Below are 26,330 nucleotides of genomic sequence, written 5' to 3' on the forward strand. Positions count from 1 at the left end.
TTATAATGTTTGAGTATTAGTTATACAATTATATATAGCTAATCTTACATACGTACCTTTGATAATTATCAGCATTACCGGTAATAATACATTGCATTAGAGATCATTAGAACTAATTAATGTTAGCAAGGTAATTACAAATTATTTATAATGATAATCTAATAATATCCCAAAACAAATGATATATTAGAAGTGGCAACATAGGGTACTCATTAATTTTACTAATAATACTACTGAATTTATGTTTTGACGAAGAACAATCATGTTAATATTAACTATATAATATAATCATAATAACTATCTAATACATCCAAAGTAGCATAATCTTATGTACCTTTGATGATTATTAGCAATAGCATTGCTGGTAATAATACATATATAGCAACAGAGATTTAGAAATAATGTTAGATAATTATTCACAATGATAATCTAATATATACATCCACAACAAATTATATATGATTACTATAGTAAGAGGCAATATATATAGACTACTAATGTGTCATTAATCTGAATTACCCTAAGTACACATAATTATCTTACACTAGATTACGTACAATTATTCTAAACTTTACACTAATACTGTTAGTGATAAAATCAATTATGATATCACTTCTTGCATCCAACGGCTACGATTATCCCATTGGATGCTTCACATACAAGGTATAAACATTGCCCCCAACTTTCCGCCATATACTAAACTTTTGTACTGGCAAACACATCGAGTGCAAGCTGGAACCAGAAACTTATTTTTGGACATGCAATTCAACCACAAATTGTCGTCGAATACCAAATGGCCATGCAAATAAGAGAGTAACTAGGTTTTTCAACTATCAAACATCTTAAACAATACAAGAATAAGAACACACACACACACACACACACACACACACATATATATATATATATATATTTGACCAGAATTTTGTATGACATCTTTTCGAGTGATAAACAGTACTACTGAGGGCCAGGCCAGCATATCATATATACTCCAATATATATGGAATCCAAAAGAAGAGGTATAAGACATTGCTTGAGCATGAAAATTGGACAAAATATCTGCCATTCCTTACATTTGGGGATATACATACAAATAGACAAGCTAGCTAGCATGAGACTGCTATTTATACTTGTATTAATTTCACTTCATTGACTATGATCTCTAAAGAATATATATGAATATAAATGGCAAAGCGAGCTGGATTTTCAACTTTCTCGTGAAACTATATATAGACCATTTTTCCATTATATATTCGTGTATATATATGTGTGTGTCTATATTACATATTCAAAATATAGTTGAACATTATAAACTAGCTAGGTGAAGCAGCAGCTAAAGGGTATATAATATATTAGACATGTATATTCAGTGTTTTTCAACGCCAAAATTGTATATAATATGCAAACTTAAAGCTATAATACCATGCTATATATATTTATTTTAAGAAGGTAATCTTAATTAAATTAAATTTTATTTTCTTCTTCTTTAAGCAATGAAAATCTAAGATCTAGAAGGTCAATGGAACTTAAATTTAAACTATGTTACTATTATAATGACAATAAGGATAAATCCCTATATACCTTGTATTTCCTGCTAAAGAAAGCAAGCTAGATGACTAGTACTTACTTCAATCAATCTATGATGATTCATTAAGATGCAATTATGCATTGCTATACCAAAAACCAAATGTCTATCAAGAAAAGCAACTCCTAGTGTTTATGTTGAAGAAGATTCAATGTCAAGTTTATGATAGATTGTAATTGTGTATCGTGATTTCTAAGTCCTGTTGTGATTACGCAACACGTTTGAACTTAGTTTACGCAAAATATTTGAACTTAGTTTACGCAATGTGTTAGTGAGAATGTAGTTGAGCAATGATTTAGGGGAGTAGATATAATTTTGCTTTCCAAAGTTGAATCAGTAGATTTACATAAAAAAACAAAAGAAACGAGAGTAGAATTAGAGTATATATACAAGAATTGATAGATGCTTCTATATAGGCTAAGCAAGTCATGTTTGCTATATATTCCTGAATACTTGAGGTATATATATTGCTTCTACCACAAAGGAGCGCATGTTATTGGCGCTAAATATGTTCAGCTATATATACATTATCCTAGAAAGAAATATACAATGAAACCTATCAAAGCTTCCTAGATGAGTTTATGTTAGTTTGTGAAGTATAATTATTCATTATATAGCCTAGACCTATAAAAGATTATCATCCATCCAGCTCTAGCCACGCTAAACTACTTAAATATATGATACTACTACAAAAAAAGAAGGAAAAAACACCTTATAATACATATATTTAATAAAATAGTAGCTTATAATGGCTAGGAATATGAACTAGGAGGTTTGCACTTTTGACACTTTTGAAAGAAAGGAATCAGCACAGTTGATAATTAGCACAAATTTTCTCAGCATTTCTTTCAATTTAGCACAAAGTAATGACTAGAGGCATGAAATTATAGTTCACTCAGTAATTTAGAGGGTACCTTGAGAGCTAATATCATATATATCGACCATGTTAGCAGGAATTAACGTCGTTTACTTTAATTTGTGCGCATCCCTCCTCTTCAAAAATTCCTGAAAACATCAAATGCAAGCTGAGTATTATTACCACGAAGAAAGCTAAAAGGTAGTGCAATTATCTAGTCAACCAAGTTGTTTGCAAGCATAAAAGAAAAATAGATGTAAGGATTGTACCCTCAAAAAAATGATGGAAGGCCACATGCATTTCTCTGTATGGTATTTATGGTACATGATGGTGCCTTGTAATAAAGGTAGACTTCAGCTATAATTCTAGCTATATATACACACAAATAAGGATTATACCTAATAGGGTTTTGTAGATATATTGTAGAAAAGGAAGAGATAGAGAGGTGTGTACGAAGTGCTTTGAAGCGAAAATGTCATCATGGGTTCCATAGGAGCTATGTCGTTGTTGTTGTTGCAACCCTAAAGAGCCTTTGAACGCACGCAGAGTAACCAATCTCTACAGGGCCACTCTTGGAGAGGAAATCATAAGTCATGCATATGCCCTATTTAATCCCAGCCAGTCATTCAAGGTTCTTCAATATAGGAGACATGTCTAGTACTTCTCTTCAACTTTTGATCATATATTTCTCATTATTCTCACTTTCACTTTGTTTTATCAACTCAGCATCCACTAGTTCTCATGTAACTTTACTACCATTGCCTCCACCTTTTTCTCTGGCCCCCTTTTGTCTAGCTAGTTATATAGTCTCTCATGCTATCCAACTCACTTTTGTTTCCTATGTATGCAGGTTTACATTGTGTACTTAGGGCTCACCAAGCATGATCATGATCCTGCTCTTACTTCCTTGTCCCACATTCAACTGCTCTCTAGTGTTTTTGAGAGGTATATAACTCTATGCTAGTAATTATTAATGAGTTAATGCTCTAGAAAACCAAATGTATAATGCTTTTCTTTTCCATATCTGAATCTGTTTTGTATATGTACATATATAAAGTGAAGAAGATGCTAAAAGATCCACGGTTTATAGCTACAAGCATACTTTCTCAGGCTTCTCAGCAAAGATCAATTCTACACAAGCAAGCACCTTAGCCAGTATGAGCTGAAATATATATCCTTCCTTAATTTACACGCCTTATTAAAATATAGACACATATACCAGGAGATATATGATGTAACCAAGAAAATAAATCCCATGCAGGGATGGAAGGAGTTATATCAGTTTTTAGGAGCAGAACATTGAAGTTGCATACTACAAGAAGCTGGGATTTCTTAGGCCTAACCTTGGAAGGCGGTGAAGTGAGTCCACTGCAGCTGATCTATGGAGATGACACTATTGTTGGTGTCTTTGATACAGGTTCCATATACTTTCCCGTACATAACCGCCCTTCTTAGTGAAATCTGTCATAGAAATGAAGGAATGCAACTTTCTTTTTCTCTTTCACTATATATACATATACAATAAAATCCTAGTAAGTGTCAATGATAAATTTTTGAAGGCTCCCAATCAAAACCCTAGCTAACCCCAAGCTCACAGTAATGATTCCCTTCTTTGATCCACTAATATTTCATGCCAAACCCAGCCGGTTGGTAGTATCTCAATCGACATATGTGTGCTTATAATTTTGTTGTTGTTTTGAAGGCATATGGCCAGAATCTGAAAGTTTCAAGGAAGAACCAAACATGAGACCAATCCCATCTAGCTGGAGGGGAAAGTGTTTTGGAGGAGAAAATTTTGACCCCAAAACAGCATGCAATCGAAAACTAATTGGTGCACGTTACTACTTAAGTGGCTTTGAACGACAATATGGGGCATTAAACATCAGTGGAAACCCAGAATATCGATCAGCTTGCGATTTTCTTGGCCATGGAACACACACAGCTTCTACCGCAGTTGGATCCATAGCCAAAAGTGCAGACTTCTTTGGCTTAGGCAAAGGCATTGCTAGGGGTGGCGCGCCAAGGGCACGAATAGCAGTGTACAAAATATGTTGGGGAAAGAATTATGTCGCAAAGTGTACTGAAGCTGATATTCTAGCTGCTTTTGATGATGCTTTGTATGATGGGGTTCATGTTATTTCAGCCTCAATTGGTTCACCTCCACCATTGCCTCCATTTTTCGGTTCATCTTCGGATATCGGGTCATTTCACGCAATGCAACTTGGTGTTAGTGTTGTGTTCTCAGCAGGAAATGATGGTCCTTATCCATCTCAGGTGACAAATGTTGCTCCATGGAGTCTTTGTGTGGCTGCTTCTTCAATTGATCGAACATTTCCTACCCGGATCATCTTAGGCAGTAACTTCTCTGCCATGGTAATTGATTGATTTCTCTACCTATAAAATCTTTATCTTTCCATACCACTTTTTTGAAAAATGTTATCTTATGCTTGAACTGTACAAGCAGTGTAACTATTCCATAACCATGATTGCACAGGGAGAAAGCTTCATTAGAAAAGAAGTCAATGGACTATTGGCAAATGCACCGAGATATTTTACTAATGGGTACTCTCTTCTCTCTCTCTCAATATATATAAATAAATGTGTATACTATAATCAACCAATCACTAGATCAAGTAATATTTGTCCCCTGAACAATTGGATTGAGATTACCTCCATTTCTAAATCCTTTTTTATTTATTTATTTTTTTTTTTCTGATTTAGTATAAGTTAATGCGACCAAATCACAACCATTAATTCAGGAAAAGAAGGGAATAGGAGTGAAGAAGAATTGGAGGGGATCCTACGTGTGTGATTGTTTGTGCATTATTCATCTAATAGACCAGTGATGGTAGTGTACCTTGAATTTGATGTCCAGGGTTTGCAGGCGAGATAACTGGAATAAGAAACTAGCTTCTGGGAAGGTTGTGCTGTGCTTCTCCACCACAGGCTCGATAGATGATAGTGCAACGGCACAAGATGCAGTCTCGAATGCAGATGGTTTGGGTTTGATATACGTGGGACCTCCAACCATGCAAATTGCAGATATCAATGATATCATCCCCACGGTACGAGTGGACGTTGATCAAGGAACCAGAATCCGATACTATCTTGCTCAATCTCAATAGTAAGTATTGACTACAAACAATTTGCTGCTTAATTACAGAAATGGAAGATCTTTTTGTTGTGAAGAAAAAGGCATTCTTCATAGATTAGTCAGTAAATTCAGCAATCACATGCATCAACATATGTTACAATTAAAGTTTGAAGTTTTAAAGCATCTACAAAATTAACACATCGAGAGTAAAAAAAATCCTTAAGACAATAACAAAATTAAAATTCAAAGGAAAAGAGAAAGGAACAAAGGCAGAGTATCCTCCAAACACTACTTTTTTTACTTAGAAGAAGCATATATAAGAGAAGGGTAAACCTTACTTTTGGGCTATGCTGCATTGTTGGTCTCTGACATAAGATTGTCGTGTCGTATGAAGCCTCCCCACAGTGCAGATAGAAGCAGCTAAAACCCTGATTGGAAAGTCACTGGCACCTACAGTTGCATCATTTTCTTCTAGAGGACCAAGCTCCATTTCACCCGATATTCTTAAGGTATATCTATGGTTTTTAACTCTTAAAAAACCATGAAAAGCATTGATTCATTTAACCTCTGATTATGTTCCTTCCTTCTTACAGCCAGACATTACAGCTCCTGGAATCAACATATTAGCAGCATGGCCTACCAAAACTCCTCCATCCCTGTCACAAAATGATAATAGGTCCGTGTGTTGGAATTTTCAGTCGGGGACATCAATGTCATGCCCTCATGTTTCAGGAGTAGTAGCCCTTCTAAGATCAGCACATCCAGACTGGTCTCCTGCAGTAATTAGGTCTGCTCTTATGACCACAGGTAGCAACAAGACTACTTTTCATCTAAGCAAAGCACTTCAGATTTGTTTGTCTATTGTCTGAACCTAATAAGTGGAATATATTTCAATCCGATTGAACAATTTTGTTTACTTATTTCAGCTGACACTACAGATACAACCTTTGACACTATTCAAGCTGGCGGGTCAATGAAAGGATCAGATCCCCTTGACATTGGTGCTGGTCACATAAACCCTTCAAAAGCTATGCATCCTGGTCTGGTTTACGACATGAAAACCAGGGACTATATCCTCTTCCTATGCAACATCGGCTACTCCCAAAAACAAATAAAGGCCTTAATTCTTCCTTGTCCCGGGACTGACACAAGCTGCCCAAAATTATACAAAGCAAATGCCAACATAAACTATCCATCAATTACAGTTTCAAACCTTCAGTCTAGTACAACAATTAAGAGGACTGTTCGTATTGTGAGTCGAAAGAAGACTGCAATATACTTTTCTAATATTGTCAAGCCGAATGGAGTGGAGGTGGTGATATGGCCTCGGATCTTAATCTTCTCACATTTCAAACAAGAAATTTCTTACTATGTGACTCTCACACCTGAGAAGCGATCTCAAAACCGATATGATTTCGGAGAGATAGTTTGGACAGATGGGTTCCATTATGTCAGGAGTCCACTGGTTGTGTTGGTGAACACTCATGATGATTTCTCAGGCTCCACTGCTGATCATTAAAGTAACTATATCTAACCCCCTCAGTCTTTGTTGGGTTGTTAATTGCCCTCAGTCTTATATTTCTGTTTGTCACATTACTGGTTTTGTCCCATGCTTTTGCTGGGCTTTGTTGTTTACAACATTGAGATACTAAAATAAACTTGAGTATGCTTTTATAAGGGTTCTCTGCTACGGCCAGCAAGTAATAAAAGTGACTTTGCTGCTATGCAACTACGGCTTGCTATCAATAGAAGGCGCACTACAAAGCTCAGCAAAAAAAAATATTCAAAGACACATAAAACAATCATCGGGTAAGAAAATAATCTAATTGGAAGCAGGACATCTATACACAGCACCGAGATGCTAAATAAAATTGAATATGATCAAGTTCTGTCAGGCTATGTTGTAATGAAGTAACATTACTACCAAATAGAGAAATTGAAAACTCACAAAACGGACACAAAGATTTAACGTCGCCTACATCCACGGAACCTATAGGAAGAATTTCACCATCACAAATATTTAAAACAGTTCTCAACAAGATAAACCCTAAATTTTTTGAAAGTAGGAGAGATCAAATCAAACAGTATCTATAGATAAATACACATATACCTGTAAAAGAGAAACATAAGAGACAATCATGAAATAAAATCAAACAGAGAAGATGGAGTTACCTGTGGATTCATGGATTTCCAGAGAGATCTGATCATTGAAAAAATGCTGCGACGTGATTCAGAGAGAAGGCATAAGCTCCTGAAGCAGAATTCGAATTTGAAAGATACGGAGAACGCAAATCAGAGGGAAAATTGAAATTGGATTTTAACAGGACTACCATCCATCACAGGCGCCAAAACATGTACGCATATAAAACATAACATATGGTGCAGGCGCTTGAACTAATACTGGGCCAAGGCGTCAATTAGGCTCGGCCCAGATAGTTTATACTGGGCCCCCAAAGACTCGTAGGCCCAAAATGTAATCTTTGTCTTTACTCTTAATTTGTTTTACGACTTCACCAATTCAAGACCAAGACAGAAGCCCATTATATCTCAACCAAAAGAGGAGGGAAAGCCCATTACGCATAAAAGGCCCATAAAAAGACAAAAAGGGCCACCGCCGTACTCGATCTCGACAGGATGGGGACGTCCATGTCCTTTTCTTTGTATTTACTATTTAGGGTTTCCCAAGTCCCAACATTTTCCCCTTGAGCACGGCTCCTTAAAGTAGTTAAATACAAAACCACAATCATCACTACCGGTGAGATTAGAAATCTCTAGCCGACCAACAATAGTTGTTTCGAAAAACATATAATTATGTAGTTTAAGGCCTCACAGACAGATAGGAAACAAGGTTTTACCACATCAAATGACCTGCGGGTGACGAAACGTCATAAAGAAGCAAACCGTGGTGCCATTTGAATCACCGCTTTTGGATTAACAGAACCCTTTTTTTCTTTAAAACCCAAACCTTGGCGGCTGTATACTCTGAGACCCGTTGTCTCTCTATCACTCCTAGGGTTTCTCTCTATCTCTGAAGTTGTTATTGGATTATAAGATTTGAGATCGTCGCTTGTTGCAGATCTGTTTGTGATTAGTCATGGCCACAGTTGCTCCTATTGCCGATCGTATCCTTCTTAGATTTCAGCCAGGGTACACTTTGATTTTGGGTTTTTTATGGCTTCCTTTCTGATCTGGGTCTCTTTGTTTGGATCCGGATCTTTCCGGTTTCTGTTAGTATTACGCCGTGCTTTTGGAGTTTATTTAGTCATGGAATTGTGGATTGTGATTTATTGTAGTAAGCGGATTTGGTTGTTATTTTGACGTAGTATTTGCGGTTTTCTGATTCTATTTGCGATAAGTATGAACTTACTTTCTTGCTGAGTTGATTGAGTTTGCCCTCAAGCATCACCTATTGTATTTTTTTATTAAGGATCTGAATTCCATGAAAGTGAATGCTTTCTTACCCTCCTCCGTTTTAGAAATTCATGTCATGGGTTCTTGGAAGGTAGTTTTGTTGTTGGTTGGGCTCTCAAGTTTCACTAAGTTCTTTGTTGGTTAATGGTTACTGAGAGCATGAGTTTCCTTTACTCTTGATTCATGTAGAAGCTGCAGGATGGCTGCAAAATTTAACGCTAGATTCTCAGGCAAAGACTTTTGAAATTCCTGAGCCCAAAACGAAGGTAAATATGCAGGTATATTTTTTTTGAAAATATGTTATCTTCTTGGTGTTAGTGAGACATTGCCAATGAGATCATGTCTTAGCATTGATGGAATCTATTATAAAAAAGTGTTATCTATATCGACTGATATGTTGACTTTTTGTGTAGCCTTCTGCTAATCAATTTGGCTCTGTTGATCTGACCAAAGTTCCAAATGGTCAGAATCAGTCTTTTGAGCAATCTGCGACTCCGTTGCTTTCTGAATATTCTGATCCATCCATGTGCTATCTTCAAAATGGCTATCCGTCTGCATATTACTATGGTGGTAATTAGATCTGTTCACTTTGAATTATGATGACGATTAGTAGAAAATCTTCTTATATTCTCCTTAGGTTAAGTGTATCAAACAGTTGCCTAATTATGTTCAACACAAGAAAGATTAGCATATTAGTTATTAACGTTCTTGTATATTATTGTAGGCTACAATGGTATTGGCAGGGAGTGGGACAACTATATGCGATATGTGAATCAAGATGGAGTTGATATGATTCATGTAAGTTTTATTGGTGCTGATGATATGTAAACTGTAGATTGTCAACCTTGATTATTGTCAAGGATGAAACTCCTGCTAACATTTGTCTTAATTTGTTGATGCTATTGCACTGGTTTTGTTAGTTATTTTAGCCAATGACTCTTCCAACTGATACCTTCTCTTTGTTTCAGGGGATTTATGGGGAAAATGGGTCTGTCCTGTATCACCAGGGATTTGGGTATCCGCCATATGGTCTGTATTCACCGGAAACTTCACCTGTTCCGGCCATAGGTAATGATGGACAGCTATATGGGCCTCAACATTACCAATATCCTCACTATTTCCAACCAATGACTCCAAGCAGTGGGCCATTAACTTCTAGTCTAGTCAATCCTTCACAGGGGGAGCTCTCCACGTCAGGAACTGCTGACCAGAAGCCTTTACCTGTCGAAGCAGTGAAAGGGAACTCTAATAGCATTGGCGGTGGTGGTGGGGTTTTCAAGGGAAACAATGTTTCAGTCCCCTTTAAACCAGCTTATCAAAATACCTGTAATTCAAATAATATTTATGTTAGAAGTGCTCTGCCCATTGGTGTTCCTCCTTCTGGTTATCAAGATCCAAGATTTGGTTACGATGGGGCTCGCTCGCCTATCCCTTGGCTAGATGGCTTTTCAGATGGTTTGCATAGGCCTGTGACTAACCATGGGATGACTCCTTCGTATCCAAAGGTCAACAACATTCAATCTTCAAGGAATCAGAATTTCCGTCCAAATTCCCAATTTATGGTATACAAAATTGACACACCCATTTTAATTTATATTTTCTTTTGTAAGTGATATGTATTGTGAATAATATCTATTTTTTTGGTTTATTTAATTACTGGTTTTGGTACATGGTCACATTTTACCGATTTTTTTTATTGATAAATTAGTTCAAGTTTCACTTGGTTCTTTTTTTCAATGCCCGATTTGAACTTATGAGTGAATATGTTCTTTGTTCTATATGTTGTGTTTGATTTAATGGTTAAAATTTAATTATGCTAAATATGTTGCTGTGCTTCTTCTTTGTGATGTAATCGTTATCAAGCAGTTATTTTTCCTTAACTTCAGCATCTAGTTGAATAGAGTTTTTTTTTTCCCCCTTTGTATTAGGCGCTGATTTTCTTTGTCCAATTTAAACTCTGCAGGGTTTGCACCATCCCAGTCCAATGTCTGGCATGGGTTCAGCTCATGGCTTTGTGAACAGGATGTACCCAAACAAATTATATGGTCAATATGCAAACTCATTTAGGTCTGGTATGGGAGTTGAATCTGGTGGTTATGATTCGCAAACAAATGGACGTGGATGGTTGGCTGTTGATGGCAAGTATAGACCCAAGGGGCGTGGTGGTTACTTTGGTTATGGCAACGAGAATGCTGACGGATTGAATGAGCTGAACAGGGGACCTAGAGCCAAGAGTTCAAAGAACCATAAAGGTTTTGCTCCCAACATCGATGAGAATGAAAATGCTTCTGTAGCTCCATACAGGGAACCATATAACATTGCATATTTCCCTGAGGATTATAGTGATGCCAAGTTCTTCATAATCAAGTCCTACAGTGAGGATAATGTCCACAAGAGCATCAAGTATAATGTCTGGGCCAGTACGCCCGATGGAAACAAAAAGCTTGATGCTGCTTACAAGGAGTCTCAGCAGAAATCTGGAGGCTGCCCTGTATTTCTTTTCTTCTCGGTGAGGATATAAATGCTAGTGAAGTATTTTCTTTGTTTTACTTGTGTGACTTCCAATTATGGCTTTAACTGATGTTCTTTTAATCTTTCCATGTAGGTAAATACCAGTGGGCAATTTGTTGGTCTTGCGGAGATGGTGGGGCCAGTTGATTTTAACAAGAATGTAGAGTATTGGCAACAAGACAAGTGGACTGGCTGTTTTGCTGTGAAGTGGCATATTGTAAAGGATGTGCCAAACAGTTTATTGAAGCACATTACCCTTGAAAACAATGAAAATAAGCCCGTTACTAACAGCCGAGACACTCAAGAGGTAGTCAATGCATACCGAAGTTATTTATGTTGGGTTTTCTCCTCTTCCTATATTAACAGCAGATTGGTTTCCGTTGTGTAGGTCAAGTTAGAACATGGGCTTAAAATGATCAAAATATTTAAAGACCATTCCAGTAAAACGTGCATTTTAGATGATTTTACCTTTTATGAGGCTCGGCAGAAGACAATCCTGGAGAAGAAGGCTAAGCAACAGCAGTTCCAGAAACAGGTAATAATTCATGAGTAATAATAAACATTGTTTCAATAGGACTCCTTACGAGCGCGGTTTCTATGTACTATTATCTAAAAATAATCAAGTTATTAATGACTAGACGAAACCAAGAAATAACCCCTCACGTGTGAAATTATAAAAGATCCCCTTTATTCCACATGATGATTGTTTTCCTTGACCAGGTTTTATGTAGGCATTTTTGTTTTAATTTGCTGCTTGTCCTTTCGACTTACATATGTAGGTTTGGGAAGGAAGAGCCAACGTGGAAAAGATAGAAGAGGCAATTGATTCTCAGAAACCGTTGGAGGCTGTATCTGATGTAAGAAAGGATGCTACTACTATTGCTCAACCTAATGGAGACTTCAAGCATCCTGAGAATGGCTCCGTTGGAAAAGCTGGAGATGGCTTAAAGGGTAGCAAACCAGTTTTGTCAGAGAAGAATATATAGCCAATGGTGTTGCAAATGGGTTGCTAGCTTCTGCTCTGCACAATGGTTGTCCATAGCTAAATAGAACTTCCCGCAAAGTAATTCTGCTGGCAATCCTCATTAAGACACGGGCTGCTATCTTGGATCTATATGCAGTTGCGTTGGAGTGTCCATGGAATGTTCTGAACTTCCCACCAAAAAAACTTGGAATGTTCTGAACGCTGATAGAATTCTTGAAATAAAAATCTTTTTTTTTTTTGCTTAAACACATAAAAAAAAAAGAAACGAAAAATCAACTTCGCCACCAGATATCTTTATTAAGTAAATTGGGAGACTAAATAATCGAATATTAGGCCTCAGAGATCTTGGTGGAAAAAAATCATCAGATGGAACTCCATGAATCCCATCAAGAGTAGCAAATATTTTCTCACATCATCGGCCCCAAACAACAAAAACCACATAAACCCTAATTTCACCATGCAATCACAGTTACATGAAAACCCTACACAACACCACAAATTCGGAAGGAAAATTGAGGCACGATGAGTAAGAAGAGTCGGTTGTGACATCATATTTTGAATAAAATCAATGGGAATCCGTCTGATTTACTTCATCATACATCATCACGCCCCTAAAATCACAACACACACAAAAATAAACAAGGAATTGGATTTCTACCTTTGTCACGGAAGAAATCCTATTCGAGAAAGATTATCAGAGCAAAAGGAATATATATACACAGCGTCACTCTGGCCTAACGACACATTCCTCGATCTACAAAGATCGAAGAATTGCAAGGTTAGGCACTCACATATCGATAGATGAATAGAAGCAGAACTGTGAAGAGAATCAAAAGATTGGTAGCGATGCATCAATTGCTTACTCGCCGTTATGTATATATAGAGACAGAAAAGAAACCCTAAATGGTGAAGAAGATCGGCTGTTATAGTTTCACATTCTACTTATTCAGGGAGTGTCATCAACACCGTTTATGTGTAAGTGGGGCCACCGAATGAAGAATCGAAGGCCTCCTTTTCAATTTTCATGGGACCAACCGACCAAGGAACGCCAGGATCTGGATCCACAACCGCAGCGTTAGTGAACCCGTAACGCGGCCTGTTTTTCGAACAGTGGGCCTAGGGGTACAATAGGCCCAAACTGTGAACGCGGCTAAGCCCCAGTTGAGTCTAACTAGACCAATCCAACATCAAACACCTTTAATAGCCCATGACAAGATTTTTTTTTTTTTTTTTTTTTTGTATGGAGCCCATGACAAGTTGACAACTAAACAAAGTAACAAGGATGATCAAACAGTGCATTTGCTTAGGACAAAAAAAGAAGTGTTTTTTTTTTCCCTTTGACCGGGGGAAGACAGCTTGTCTTTTAGAGTTTTGAATATTCATTCAGTCTAAACTCAAACTGACATATTCAAACAGAAAATTTTCAACTGACCACAAGATAAATTAAACTAAAACTAGTATTGGCCCAGTGGGAATCAAATTCTTGACTTCATCGACTAAGCTACCACCCACCCAAGTGGTTCATAAAGTTGATTTGAATGCTTCAAATATAAAAATTAAAATGTTACACATTGCGGCAATACAGAACGACAACAATGATCATATACAATTTTTCTTCTCTTGGGAGTGATCAGAGGATTCAAAACTACAATCGTCTTCCGTGCTTTAATGAAAGATAGACAAGATGCTATTCTGAGGTTTGGCAAGACCAGCGGTTCCATGTAATGCTCGAAAAAACATTCCCAGCCGACCTTTTATGCAGTGTATCTAACCATAAGAACGCAGACAAGCGGTTGTACTTAAACTTCTACTGCTATTTGTTGCTTAGCCTCTAGAGCCTCACCTCCCCCAGCCATTGTGAAATCCTTCACAAAGGTCCTGAGACAACCATTGATTATGCGTGGTGCTGCCCCATCACAGAACCGTTTTGCAAGATCAACAGCCTACATGCATAGGCATATACAATATAAATAAGGTCCAAAATACGAGGGTAGTAATTAGTTTAACAAAACGTTGAAAGAGATAAAGTGAGAACATTAAGGGAAGGTTGCATACCTCGTTTATGACAATCGGGTGCCTTGTTCCAAGTACAGCTATTTCTGACATGGCTAAGTGAAGGATACAGAGCTCCAAAATTCTGCCTGCCGGCTCATTCTGAAGTATTAAGTAATGAAGACATAAGTAAACAATACTACTTAGCCTGCCGACAAAAAATCGTCCCTCAAACATTATGTTTAACTTTGCGGCTACCAGGCAAAAATGTCAATTAAGTGAAGTGAACTCAACCAGGCCATATTGAAACAAATGGAGCCCTGCTGTGAAATTTAATGGTGTATTCAGACTATGTATGGTAAAGGTAAACAACACTCGTGCACAAAACTCCCGCAATGAGCGGAGTTGAAGACAGGCAAAATGCACGTAGACATTACCCCCACATGTATTGGGACACTGTTTCCAAGAATTGAATCTGTGACCTCTAGGTTGTGCCCCCGAAACACTACCACAGAGGCACATGTTCGTCTGTATATTTAGGATATGCATTTATCTACTTAAGATAATACTGAATTACTAATACCAGATACTAACATCAAATCATGTTTAAAATTGTCAGTTGACATGTTCTGTCGGGTAATTAATGGCCTTCTTTAACCAAACGAATGCCCACCACTGCGTCACTCCCAATCGGACATACAAAAGAAAGAGGGTTGACAAGAGTTTATCGATCTTGCTTCGATAGAAAGGAAGTTTCATTTCCTTTTCCCTATCAGGTGCAAAATATCTTTGGCTCATATAGTATATAATCACATACATCATATATTTGCCTAGAAAGAAGAGTATGAGAAAGGGAAGGATAATAAAAATATAAACTGGACAGTGAATGCACAATTTCATGTTTACCTGGGAAGGTGCAGTTAAAGATAGAAGAACTTATAAAGAAGAATTATCCAACTGAAAGAATGCCTATAATTAAAGACAATGGAAGTTTGATCGCACAAAGCATAATTAGGCATCTGATATAGTGATATGACAAAAAACCATGTAACCCAACCTTCCAATTTGGTGGGGCAATTTTGTCAATTACAAGCACGTGATTGTTCCACCTATCCACAATAGCAACCAAGAGTTTCCTGGTGAAACTGCAGGATCAAGGGGAAAGAAATAAAATTAGAAACACTACAAAATTGCCTCTCCACCCCCACCCCCCTCCCAGTCCCCCACTGCCCACTCACTAATCACCATGGCCAAGAATTAGTAGCAAGTTGAATGCGATTACGGTGACAAAGAAGTTTACCGCAAAAGTAGTTTGCTATAAACCAACTTTGGAGGAGCTGAAAGGACTTCTGCTTCTGAGATTGGAAAAACAAAACTGGGTTAGGCATCGTTTTTTAATGGAAAAATGTAAACACATCTATAAAACAGAGCTGACAGAGAAGGGAGAAAATAACAATTAATCAGGGACATTCTGAAAATAATTAATCAACAATTCTTTATGTCTGTGTTATGTTCCACAAATTTTTAGTCTATTTTGGCCACAGTGGCAGGCAAACATGTTGCCCAATGGTAGAGTTGCACGGGTGTCAGGTGCAACCTAGAGGTCATAGGTTAAATTCCTTGACATCTCTACAGTCCACATATTATATGAGATGGGTATGGTATGAATAATTCATGTGATGAAGAACTGTGAAATGCATATGAACATGCCAACAACAAATATCAAGGAATTTGGTATGGCAAACCCAGCATTTGCTACACGTATACAATGAAGAGTAGAGACTTTAGTGTTATCAAAGCTTCACACCAGGGTAAAATGTATTGGGCAAGTTGTAACCAAATAAGTTATCTTAAGATGATATGCAGCTACAATATGCATTCCAAAATAACATAACCAAACACCTAACGTGAGAAATAGGAAGTTGTCGGAAGAAGAACAAATAAGAATTTTTAGTGGATAACATATAACATATTACAATGAGCAGACCTATTATCTGATATTTGATGAGTATCTGTGATGAAAGATGACCATGACAAAGTGTACAGCATGAACATCAAAACCTCTGCTGGAATTTCAAAGGAACTATCATCAGGGCCTTGCTTGTTTTTAGTCTCTTAAATCGTCTCTACGAAATATAAGCCAAGCGCATAACAGGCATTGATACCACGAAAATACTAACTTCCCTGTGAGTCTTAAATGTGTCAGCAATAACCAGAGAAATAAACTTTTCTATATCAGACACTACCGCTGTAAGATCATAAACAAAATTAAAACCACCAATTGATAGAAATAGGAATGCAATCAACCGCCAGAATAATCATCACACCTACGCCAACACAATAAATTCAGATAGGCCCCTGCTAAGACCTGATGGCATTTATTAATGTCACACTGCTGATTTCAATCTTACATTACATATGGTCTCCACAACTAAAGCATTTACACTTGTCAATTTGGGTGGTTGTCATTATAAAAAAGTATTAATCAGGTGATGTGAGGGGATACCAATAACAGATTCTAAATCTTTCTCTCTTTTAAATCGGCAAACGATGGAAGAAAAGAAGAAACAAGGAAAAGCAAGAGGAGACCCTAAGCAGATAGGCCAAGACCAAAAAAGGGGTGTGGTGGCTCTAGCCACTATCTAACCAGCAATGGAGGAGATGAAGAACAAATAGATATATGGCATAATTTATTGTTTCTGGTTGGCGGAACACAGCTTCACCCAATGGATGACTCTTCAACACAGATTGTCAAATTGGGAGGCCAGAATGATTTCATAACTACTGCACACTATGAAAGGGCTTGAATGAGCACTAACATTTAAATATCAATAAACTGCCATGGAAACCTCTGCTGAAAGCCTGAACCATTATGTGTACCAACAGGAAAGGGGGGGGGGGGGATACAGACTCACAAATAACATGGAACCATTAAGAACATTAACATATTGAATGAGTATATAAAATGTGATTCCTTCAAGTGCTTTGATTACCAATTGCAGACTGTTTTTCGTCACAGCGCACAAGCTCATCAGCTTCTTCAACTGTCTCCACCTTGACAGGAGGTCCGCCAAAACTCATGTGATTGTACTCCAACAGCGATGCCTTGTCAAATTCATACCCAGATTCTGAATGCAAAACAAAAAACATAACCAATTGGATACTTAATTCCTAAAAAAATCCATGATTATAGCAAAAATAGAGCAAAACAGAAATTAAGGCAGAACCTCTTCTTATGTTCATTCGCTTCTCGAATAGTCTAATCGGGTCGGACCCTTCCAGACAAGCCGCGTAACAGATTAATCTGATAATCGAATTCATAAGCCAATCTAGAAACAAATGAAACACGAACTGAAAGACTGTAAATGAGAGAGACGGCATACAGAGCGAGTTCTCTGGCGGCTCTGGGGCTGCAAAACCGGCCGCTCTTGTCAATCTTGGGCATGGCTTCTCTAGAAGTCGGTTTCTCAATGGCTTCCTCGACCATGAACGCGGTGGTTCGGAGAGAGGCTGCCGTGGTCCGCCGCTTGCAGTCCCTTTTGGACCGCCAGAACACGGGAACGAAACTGACGGGGCAGAATTTCGAAGTGCTGAAACAGTGGTGGGTAAGCAAAGAAATGGTCGCTTTGAATTGGGCTTTTGAGGAAGAAGAAGAAGAGCAGCAGATTCCCTCCATTTCCTCCTTCTTCTGGCTTCGGTTTTTCAGGCAAATGTGGATAACGAAATCTGTGGCATCTCCCTCCCCCTCTGCACCTTTTATATTTTCTAGTTCAAGATAGCTGCCAAAATTCGAACCGACGTCGTTTCATCCGGGAAGGACGAAGTATTTTGTTGACGGCTAAATGTGAGACACACCCTATTCTTAGGGGCATTTCTACATGCACTCTCCTTTTAAACTTGAAAGAATTAGCCCTATAATTTCATTACGTGTCATCCCAAGTCCTTCCATCTAGTTGACTGTTAATGACTAATAGACACTAAAATGGGATCGTTTTGAATTTGTTTTTAAAAAAATTAAAAAGGCAAAATGACATCGTTTTACACTAGGGTTAAGATAAGATTAAACTAAAAAGTTGTGGTTTTGAAATGAAACAAAATCCTCCGTTACCTCCTTTTCCCTTTTCGCGATTGTGAATGTAAACCTAATTTTGTCCCTCAAATTCTCCACAAATGAGCACCTTTGGCGTTAGGATTGTGAAGATCTTTGTGGTTAAGACTGAAATACCAAGTACGATTGTCTTTGCTTTATATTTATCTTTGACATTTTTCGGTTTATCACTATCAACGTCTGTTTCTCATAAATACACTATTTTTTTTATTGTTTATTCATACTATGTGTTCCATGACGGATGGGATGTGTGGTAAATGCATGGATGGTTCATGTAAACTGTAGATGGAGAATGATCTAAATATCATGGATGAGAGTCAAATGATGACACTTCCTAATTCGTGGATGGTTCAAAGGACGATGGGCTTGACTTGTTTAAGGATGACGTTAATGAGGGTGCAAGTAACATAACTGAGCAGAAGGAGAATGATGACTGGATTTGAGATTTCAATGTGGATCCTATTGATGGGAATGAGTCTGAATATGCAAACTTTGAGTCTCTGACTATCTTATGGTCACTCCAAAAAAAACTGCCTTCCAAATGAAGAGTTTTAAATCAGTACACAACCATGATGAGCATGGTTTTAGCAGTAGGGCAAATTGAAAATGTGACAATGGCAAATTGCATCATACTATCACTTCTGTAAATATTAGCAGTGTCTTTACAGATGAGACAAACGCATGTGACAATGGTAAATTGCATCATAATTATTTCTTCTGTAAATATTAGCAATGTCTTTACAGATAAGACAAACGCCCCCTTAATTTTGTGTTTTTATCTTTTTTTGCTCCTTTACTTTTGACATTTGTTGTAATTATTACAAAAGAAGCACTAAACGGCGTCGTTTTGACATCTAAATCTTCTGCAGACTGCAACGGTAGTTCGCATAATCACACGATCATTGCCCAGGAGCTATCAACAGCCTCTCTGACTATCTAGTCTTTACTCTCTAGCCGAGGAGGAGGTGTTCGTCGAAGAAGCACAGATCACAGTGTCAACGTCTTTTGTGCGAGAAGATGATAGTAGATAGCAAATTGAAATGGTTTATGATATTATTTATTTTTGTAGCTTCAATTGATAGATCACCAGCTTCTCTACCCAAGGACCCTTACCCTTATATAGGAATTCGTCCTGAAGGTATATATCTCCCCTTTTTCTACTCCTTTTCTTGTTGGTGTGACGCTCCTTTGTGATTTTTTTCCGAAAATTTTGAAATGGGCTTGTGATTTTGTGTGATACCCAGATGAGAAATATTACAAGGCAGCTGATACGATCAAATGCAAAGATGGATCCAATAATTTCTCCAAATTCCAGTTGAATGACGATTTCTGTGATTGCGCAGATGGAACAGATGAGCCTGGTTATTCTTCATTGCCTCATCTTTGATTTTTTGTTTGTAATGTTTTCTTTCGCATGAGTTTCTTTTATATTCTGCTTATGAGTATTTTATTTCCATAATTAGTTAGATTAGATGATGGAATATTGTAATCGATTTTGTGATGGTTTGAGAAATTTATGTTGCATTTAATCTCACCATTAGTTGCCTACTTTGATTAACTGATCCTCTTAATTGATGATTATGGGGATTGAGTTTCGATATCATATCATATCCTTACTCAGCCTCTTCTTGGTTTCAGATTGTTTTCCTTACTCTTCATCCCTACTTAGAATATTTCATTGTTTGTGATGACATTATGCCTTTCTGGCTGTAGGTACGTCGGCATGCCCCGGTGGAAAATTCTATTGCCGGAATGCTGGACATGTTCCCGTTTTATTGTTTTCTTCCAGAGTCAACGATGGCATTTGTGGTAAGTATGACTGCAACTCGAGGGTACCCTTAAAGCCATGGTTTACAATTTCCATTTTCCATTGCTCTTTATTTTTCTATTCTGCTATGTTTGGAATGAAAAGTATGAAAAATATCAATATACTTGTAGGGGATAATGCTCTAAAGAAGATTGCTATTACTGAAAAAAGATCAACATCTGAAAAATGTTGCTATTATTTCTGTGGCTAGATTTTCCCCTTATCCTCATGTCATATTAATTGTCCATTTTTTTGGCACATATTAACTGGGCCCTTCTGTGCAGATTGCTGCGATGGGAGTGATGAGTATGACGGCAAAGTGAAGTGCTCAAATACCTGTTGGGAGGCTGGGAAAGTGGCTAGAGGTAAGCTGAAGAAGAAGATTTCTACACATCTAGAGGGTGTTGCTTTATGGAAGCAGGAAGTGGAGCAAGCAAAGGTTGCTATAGCCAAAGATGAGGCAGAGCTATCGAAACTGAAAAATGAGGAAAAAATACTAAAGGGGCTTGTTCAACAGCTTAAAGGTACAGTTCTTCCCATGTGTGTCTCTCCTTTGTGAAAGTTTCGTCCAGAATTCGTTTCCCAACAATAGTATGTTTTCATCGTCATAGCCCGATTGTTGTGATTACATTTTCCAGTCATATCTCCACAAACCTGCTAGGGGAGACATCCACATGATTATTTTATATGTTCTCGACAAAAAGCGTTTACGCAATGGTTATAATCTATAGAAATATCAAATGAATTGCTTGTTTCTGTTAATTTTTCTTGAAAATAATTGCTTGAGTCCACCTTTTTTGCTGCGGGTGTAATTCTGAACTTTAAGGGCTCTTCATGTCTCTTCACCAGCAGAAGATAGACTCCCCTAGCATTTCTTTGACATGTTTCCATGGGTTGCTATCTGTTATTTTTATTTTCATTCCCACCCAATTGTAGTCGCAACATTTCAAATGAGATTTGTGATTGCCTAATAATATTTTTGATGCTGGATTACGCCAAGAAAATCTCCAAATCTTCTCTTTGGAATATGCTAGTAGAGTAAGATTTTTTTTATTTACCATGACTGTTTTTCTCTTGCTCTGATTTGTAGATAAAGGGCTATAATCTGGTTGAGGTACCATTACATTTTTTCTTCCTTTTCCTTTATATTTTTTCATGTAGAGCGTAAAGAACAAATAGAAAAGGCCGAAGAGAGAGAACGCTTACAGAAAGAAAAGGAGGACAAGAAAAAACAGGAAGCTGAAGAAAGTGTTAATCAAGAAAAAAGCGTCGTGGAGGAAGCTAAGCAGGAAGCAGGTGACACTGAAGAGAAAGCTGACAGTGAAGGCAAGGCCATGGAAAACACGCTTCATGATGAAATTGGTGTTGTAGAGGACTCTCCAGTGGATCAGGTTAGTTTGTTTACTTCTTACATTCGACACTCTTTTAAGTCAAACTGTAGATTCCTAAGCTTGTGCTCATCAATTTGTTTAAATATGTCTCGTAAAACGATTTTTTTGATTAGTATTGGTAACCTATATCGCTGGCAATTAACATCAACAAATAGCCTTCTAATTGAGGTAGCTGTTACAACACATCGTGCAATCAGATGCAATTGTTGGTCAGAAAGGTTGTGGTTGTTTATGTGTTATATTGTCTGCATCAGATTTAGTGCCTTACATTTATGAAAGTTAAAAGAGTGCCTGAAAACCCCAGAAATGTTTTTCTCTGTTTTTGTGTCGCCAAAAAATATTGTGGTTTGAAAGATGAAAGATGAGTAATATTTTTGTAAGAGGGAAAACCTGTGCATATACAGGGAAACCCCACATACTTGGATCAGCCTCCTCTCTCCAAGTGTCAGGGAAGTTGTGAGTTTCTTTCTGTGGTGTCTCGAATCAAGTTCCTCTAGCTATTCCCTGACCAACTTGATTGCACCAATACCTGCCCGTGGGGCGGGGGCTTTTGAAGATGAGTAATTTAGTGACCCATGAATGCATATGATGAGAATCGTAGGAGTGAGAAAGTTTCTAGGAATTCTTATTTAAGTAAACTAATTAGAGTTTGTAGTAGTCTAGGTTAGTTTTGGAATCCTTATTTAAGTCAACTAATTACATTTTGTTTCCTAATTTAATTTAGGGTTGATATCTTTAAATATGAAGTTTATGTATAGCTGTTTTATTATGGACTGGAGAATTAAATAATGTTTTGGAGGCTTTGCCTATGGTTTATCCCAATTAATCGGCTCTCAAGGCACTCTTTGCTTTGATTTGCTTGGGCTATTCTATTATAGAACCATTATGTGTGTTCTATAATAGATTTATTCGACTCATTGGGGTATTCTTGCTCCAATTGGCTTGGGCTAGTGTAGATTCATTATGTGCTTTTTACAATATAGATTGTATTAGGGTTCAATTATGTGAATTATATCAATCAAATCTATCTTTTATTTTGTTCATTGGTGCTTTCAATTGGATGAAATTTGTTTGTTGTGGGATTCATAACCAGGTCCTCAAACATCGTATTTCCAAACCTAAATCATTAAAATTCTTTGCATTCAAAAAAATCAGTGTAATTCGGGTTTCTGAATTTATCATCTCCAGTTTATCTCACGAATGATTCTCTTAGTTTTAGCATGGATGTGCACAAGAAGATGCATTATTAAAAAATTAGTCCATACATTTCTCTTGTATGGCATGTGGCATTATATTTTCATAGGGTGGGGCATGTGCTATTCTACTTCAGGTCCTCCTTCACCATCTGCTTGTGTTTCACAAATGCAGCTGTGTAATTAGTGAAACCCTCCACTTGATTTTTATCCGTACACTCTTCAGAATTTTTTCCCTTACTACACCATTGTTGTAATCTTGACATGGACACTACATACTAGTAAGGACGTGGGTATGTGGAAGTTTCTGCTTGGGACCTTTCTATGAACATGGTCTCTGTTCTGTGATTTAACAAATCAAGTATTTCTTTTGGTGCTCACATTCATTTGTTCTAATAGGATGTGGCAGAGAACTATGTTGACCCTGTGGCTGGAGTTAAACAAAGCGATGTGTCTAAAAGTGAAGAACCCCTGGTTAATGGGGTGGAGCAGGTAAATCAAAAGGACCCCGTGAATTCATCAAAAGTTCTCCTGTAAAGTCCTCACATCTGAGAATGATTACAGCACCCAACGAACTGTTATGATATAGTCAAAACATTTGAAGGCCGTGTCATTAAACGGCTATCTAGTGTTATTTTCAGTGGACCTTATTGTCAAGCATTTCTGAAGTGGGTTGACTGTCTTGTCACAGTAAACGATTGATCAAAATGGGGGGAAATTAAGTTATTGGTTTTAAGCTTATCTTCAATTTATCAAGAAAAAGCGTATCTTCAATTTAGTACTGCATGAAGTGTCTTAAGGTATTTACATATATTCATCTTTGCTTTGAACATAATTAAAAATCATTTTGTTATTTTGTAGCGGGAAATTTTATTGTCTTTTGCAAGGGGGAATTTATATGTGCAGAATTTGGAAACTTTTGTGTTGTTTCTTTTGAAGTTTTTTGTGTTGTTTCTTTTGAAGTTTGCAAATTGCAACCTTAAATAGTATCGGGATTTACAAAATCACCCCGCTCTGCCTTTCTGCCTGTGGTGCTTAACCTGTATTGGATATGCAGGAGAATGATGTAACGGAGAATACCAAGGGATTGTCAAGGGAAGAGTTGGGTCGCCTTGTTGCATCTCGTTGGACAGGAGGGGATACTGAGAAGCAAAATGGCAAAATTGATGGTGGAAAAGATAATGACCATGAAGATCATGACGAAACATCCAAAGACGCTGATGATGAGGAAGAGGATGGCTATGCTTCAGAAACAGATGAAGACACTGGTAAATATGATGACAGCAGCGTAGAAGATGAGATTGATGAAGCTTATGAAGATGAATATCATGATGATAGCAGTTCTTCTTCATACAAACCTGTATCAGATGATGAATCAGACTTCTCAGGTGTGCAATTTTTTTTCCCTGTGACTTTTTTATCAAAATTTTGTTTTCTCATACTTAGGCCAATTGTAATCAGGCTACTATGTTCTCTAGTTTATTTTATTTCCCATGTTGTTAGATACCACCACTCCAAGTGGTCCTTCTTGGTTGGAAAAGATACAACAAACTGTGCGGAATATTTTACAAGCTGTCAATCTATTCCAACCTCCACTAGACAAATCAGGTACAAATCTGAGTTTCACTTGTAAGGTACTTAATACTGGAAATGAGCTTGAGGAATGTTCATATGTTCATTTTTGCTTCTTTAGATGCCGATCGTGTGCGCAAGGAATATGATTTATCCAGTACCAAGTTGTCTAAATTACAATCAAGGATATCAAGTCTGACACAGAAGCTAAAACATGATTTTGGTTAGTATAAAGTGGCTTTTATCTGTATGCGTTATGTTTCATCTATTTCTATTTTCTTGCCTGCAAAACTAAACTAAAAGTTAAATGTCGCAGGTCCGGAGGAGGAGTTCTATTCATTCTATGATCGTTGTTTTGAGATCAAGCAGAACAAGTTACAAATTTACTTTCAGATGGTCTAGATCTTCTTGGCAGTTGCCCAACCATTTCCACTTTTTTCTTAATTGTGATTTTTTTTCCAGGTACGTTTACAAAGTCTGTCCATTCAAAGAGGCTTCCCAGGTGGAGGGTCATTCAACAACTCGCTTGGGGTATGTGCCCATTTTCTCAATGCATAATTGTCTTGGTGATGCTTTCTCAAGTAATGAGAGTTGAGATGTCATTTTGTGGGTTAGATTTTTTTTGCCTTATTAGTCAAATTGCAGATCCAGAGTATATGATGTGCTTCGCTACTTCTCCCCCCCCCCCCCCCACACCCCCCCAACCCCCCTCCCTTCCTTCAGGCCACAGCTACAGCATGATATTCGTTCTCATCAATTTTAATGCAATATTTCTTCTAATTTTGTTATTTGTTTATTCATTCTGCAACTAGGCGGTGGGACAAATTTGAAGATTCATATCAAGTCATGGTATTTTCAGATGGTGACAGGTGCTGGAATGGCCCAGATAGAAGTTTAAAGGTATTAGTTGTTAGCTTAGTGTGCTCAGTTCATGCTTTGTTAAAATGTTCTCTCCAATCCTAAATGTTTGTGAAGTGTATTGCCTGTTCTGAGAGAGAAACCAAAATTTAAAATTGGATAAGTGTTCTTTAAGAACGAGATTCAGAATGAAAGCTTTAGATTCTCTCCTTGCATTCTAATTCTTTGTTGTTACAGGTCAGGCTAAGATGTGGTTTGAAAAATGAGATTATGGATGTAGATGAACGTAGCCGTTGCGAGTAAGGATCTCTCTCTCTCGCTTTTCCTGTGCATTGGCTTGCTCTTATGGTCTAAAACTCTTTGGTTTGCATGGCAGATACTCCGTGTTAATGTCTACTCCAGCTCTTTGCCTAGAAGAAAAACTAAAGGTAGTTTGTTTTCACATCAAAACTTCTTTACACCTTTTCTCCCCTGGATTGAATCTGCTAATTGGATCGAGCAAATGTTTGATGTGACAGGAACTACAACATAAACTAGATTTAATGAACAAAGAGTCACCTCAGAGCCACGATGAACTTTGAACTGTGAAGAAGAATTGTGTTGTTAACTGCTGCCGGGAAATACCGACCACTAAATTAATCTCGGCACTGGCTTCACTGCTCAATGTTGAAATACCAAGAGATGCACAATGCAGCTTCATTGATAGATATAGTCTGAAGAAGTTACAGTCAAATACTTGAAGTTGCGTCCTGAAATTTTTATATTCTGGAGCACAACTTCATGTTGCGATTGTATCTTCCCAGCCAGAATATTCATAGAGGCTTGTGGCATAAGACTGACAGAAGCTTTGTCTCTGCAAAAATTGATTCTATTGATACTGGAAATAACGGTGTATTTTACCCAAATGGGGTGATTCTACTGCGGCTCTCATAAATTGAGATATTTTTATGAGATTATATTATTTTAT

General features: G+C 37.4%; 4 protein-coding genes and 2 non-coding genes across 10 annotated transcripts; 3 read left to right on the top strand and 3 right to left on the bottom strand.

The window, feature by feature from the left end:
- Positions 1-3,091: 3,091 nt before the first annotated feature.
- On the top strand, positions 3,092-7,318 carry LOC119996837 (subtilisin-like protease SBT3.18). Its single transcript, XM_038843629.1, has 10 exons — positions 3,092-3,184; positions 3,292-3,386; positions 3,499-3,596; positions 3,703-3,858; positions 4,144-4,814; positions 4,936-5,011; positions 5,304-5,565; positions 5,930-6,044; positions 6,129-6,342; positions 6,462-7,318. Exons 1-10 carry the CDS (start codon positions 3,092-3,094, stop codon positions 7,052-7,054), a joined length of 2,373 nt encoding a protein of 790 aa, XP_038699557.1. The 3' UTR covers positions 7,055-7,318.
- Positions 7,319-8,305: 987 nt separating this feature from the next.
- LOC119997367 (YTH domain-containing protein ECT2-like) lies at positions 8,306-12,540 on the top strand. 4 transcript variants are annotated; one of them, XM_038844319.1, is made up of 9 exons: positions 8,306-8,657; positions 9,136-9,224; positions 9,360-9,516; positions 9,671-9,744; positions 9,915-10,508; positions 10,910-11,455; positions 11,552-11,764; positions 11,846-11,992; positions 12,237-12,540. In XM_038844319.1, the coding sequence occupies exons 1-9, from the start codon at positions 8,630-8,632 to the stop codon at positions 12,441-12,443; spliced, it is 2,055 nt and encodes a 684-aa protein (XP_038700247.1). In that variant the 5' UTR covers positions 8,306-8,629; the 3' UTR covers positions 12,444-12,540. The 4 variants fall into 4 exon arrangements, with proteins under 4 accessions (XP_038700247.1, XP_038700249.1, XP_038700248.1 ...); XM_038844321.1 differs by having other exon boundaries at positions 9,136-9,212; XM_038844320.1 differs by having other exon boundaries at positions 9,139-9,224.
- Positions 12,541-12,774: 234 nt separating this feature from the next.
- LOC119998021 lies at positions 12,775-12,863 on the bottom strand. Its single transcript, XR_005468153.1, has one exon. It is a non-coding gene; the product is annotated as a small nucleolar RNA SNORD24 (small nucleolar RNA).
- Positions 12,864-12,964: 101 nt separating this feature from the next.
- LOC119998046 lies at positions 12,965-13,046 on the bottom strand. The gene has a single exon (XR_005468172.1). It is a non-coding gene; the product is annotated as a small nucleolar RNA R12 (small nucleolar RNA).
- Positions 13,047-13,902: 856 nt separating this feature from the next.
- Positions 13,903-18,216, bottom strand: LOC119996116. The gene is made up of 7 exons (XM_038842640.1): positions 17,818-18,216; positions 17,662-17,738; positions 17,428-17,562; positions 15,735-15,789; positions 15,492-15,579; positions 14,498-14,596; positions 13,903-14,385 (listed from the first exon to the last, which is right to left on the bottom strand). Exons 1-7 carry the CDS (start codon positions 18,108-18,110, stop codon positions 14,242-14,244), a joined length of 891 nt encoding a protein of 296 aa, XP_038698568.1. The 5' UTR covers positions 18,111-18,216; the 3' UTR covers positions 13,903-14,241.
- A 1,221-nt stretch (positions 18,217-19,437) lies between these two features.
- On the top strand, positions 19,438-26,196 carry LOC119997262 (glucosidase 2 subunit beta-like). Of its 2 annotated transcripts, XM_038844159.1 has the most exons (15): positions 19,439-19,680; positions 19,787-19,903; positions 20,256-20,351; positions 20,634-20,873; positions 21,511-21,740; positions 23,333-23,425; positions 23,991-24,321; positions 24,437-24,541; positions 24,627-24,728; positions 24,822-24,879; positions 24,968-25,036; positions 25,318-25,405; positions 25,601-25,662; positions 25,740-25,791; positions 25,882-26,196. In XM_038844159.1, exons 1-15 carry the CDS (start codon positions 19,560-19,562, stop codon positions 25,942-25,944), a joined length of 1,827 nt encoding a protein of 608 aa, XP_038700087.1. In that variant the 5' UTR covers positions 19,439-19,559; the 3' UTR covers positions 25,945-26,196. The 2 variants fall into 2 exon arrangements, with proteins under 2 accessions (XP_038700088.1, XP_038700087.1); XM_038844160.1 differs by lacking the exon at positions 23,333-23,425 and having other exon boundaries at positions 19,438-19,680.
- Positions 26,197-26,330: the final 134 nt, after the last annotated feature.

The sequence above is a fragment of the Tripterygium wilfordii genome, chromosome 4, assembly GCF_013401445.1.
Source record: "Tripterygium wilfordii isolate XIE 37 chromosome 4, ASM1340144v1, whole genome shotgun sequence".
NCBI lineage: Eukaryota > Viridiplantae > Streptophyta > Magnoliopsida > Celastrales > Celastraceae > Tripterygium > Tripterygium wilfordii.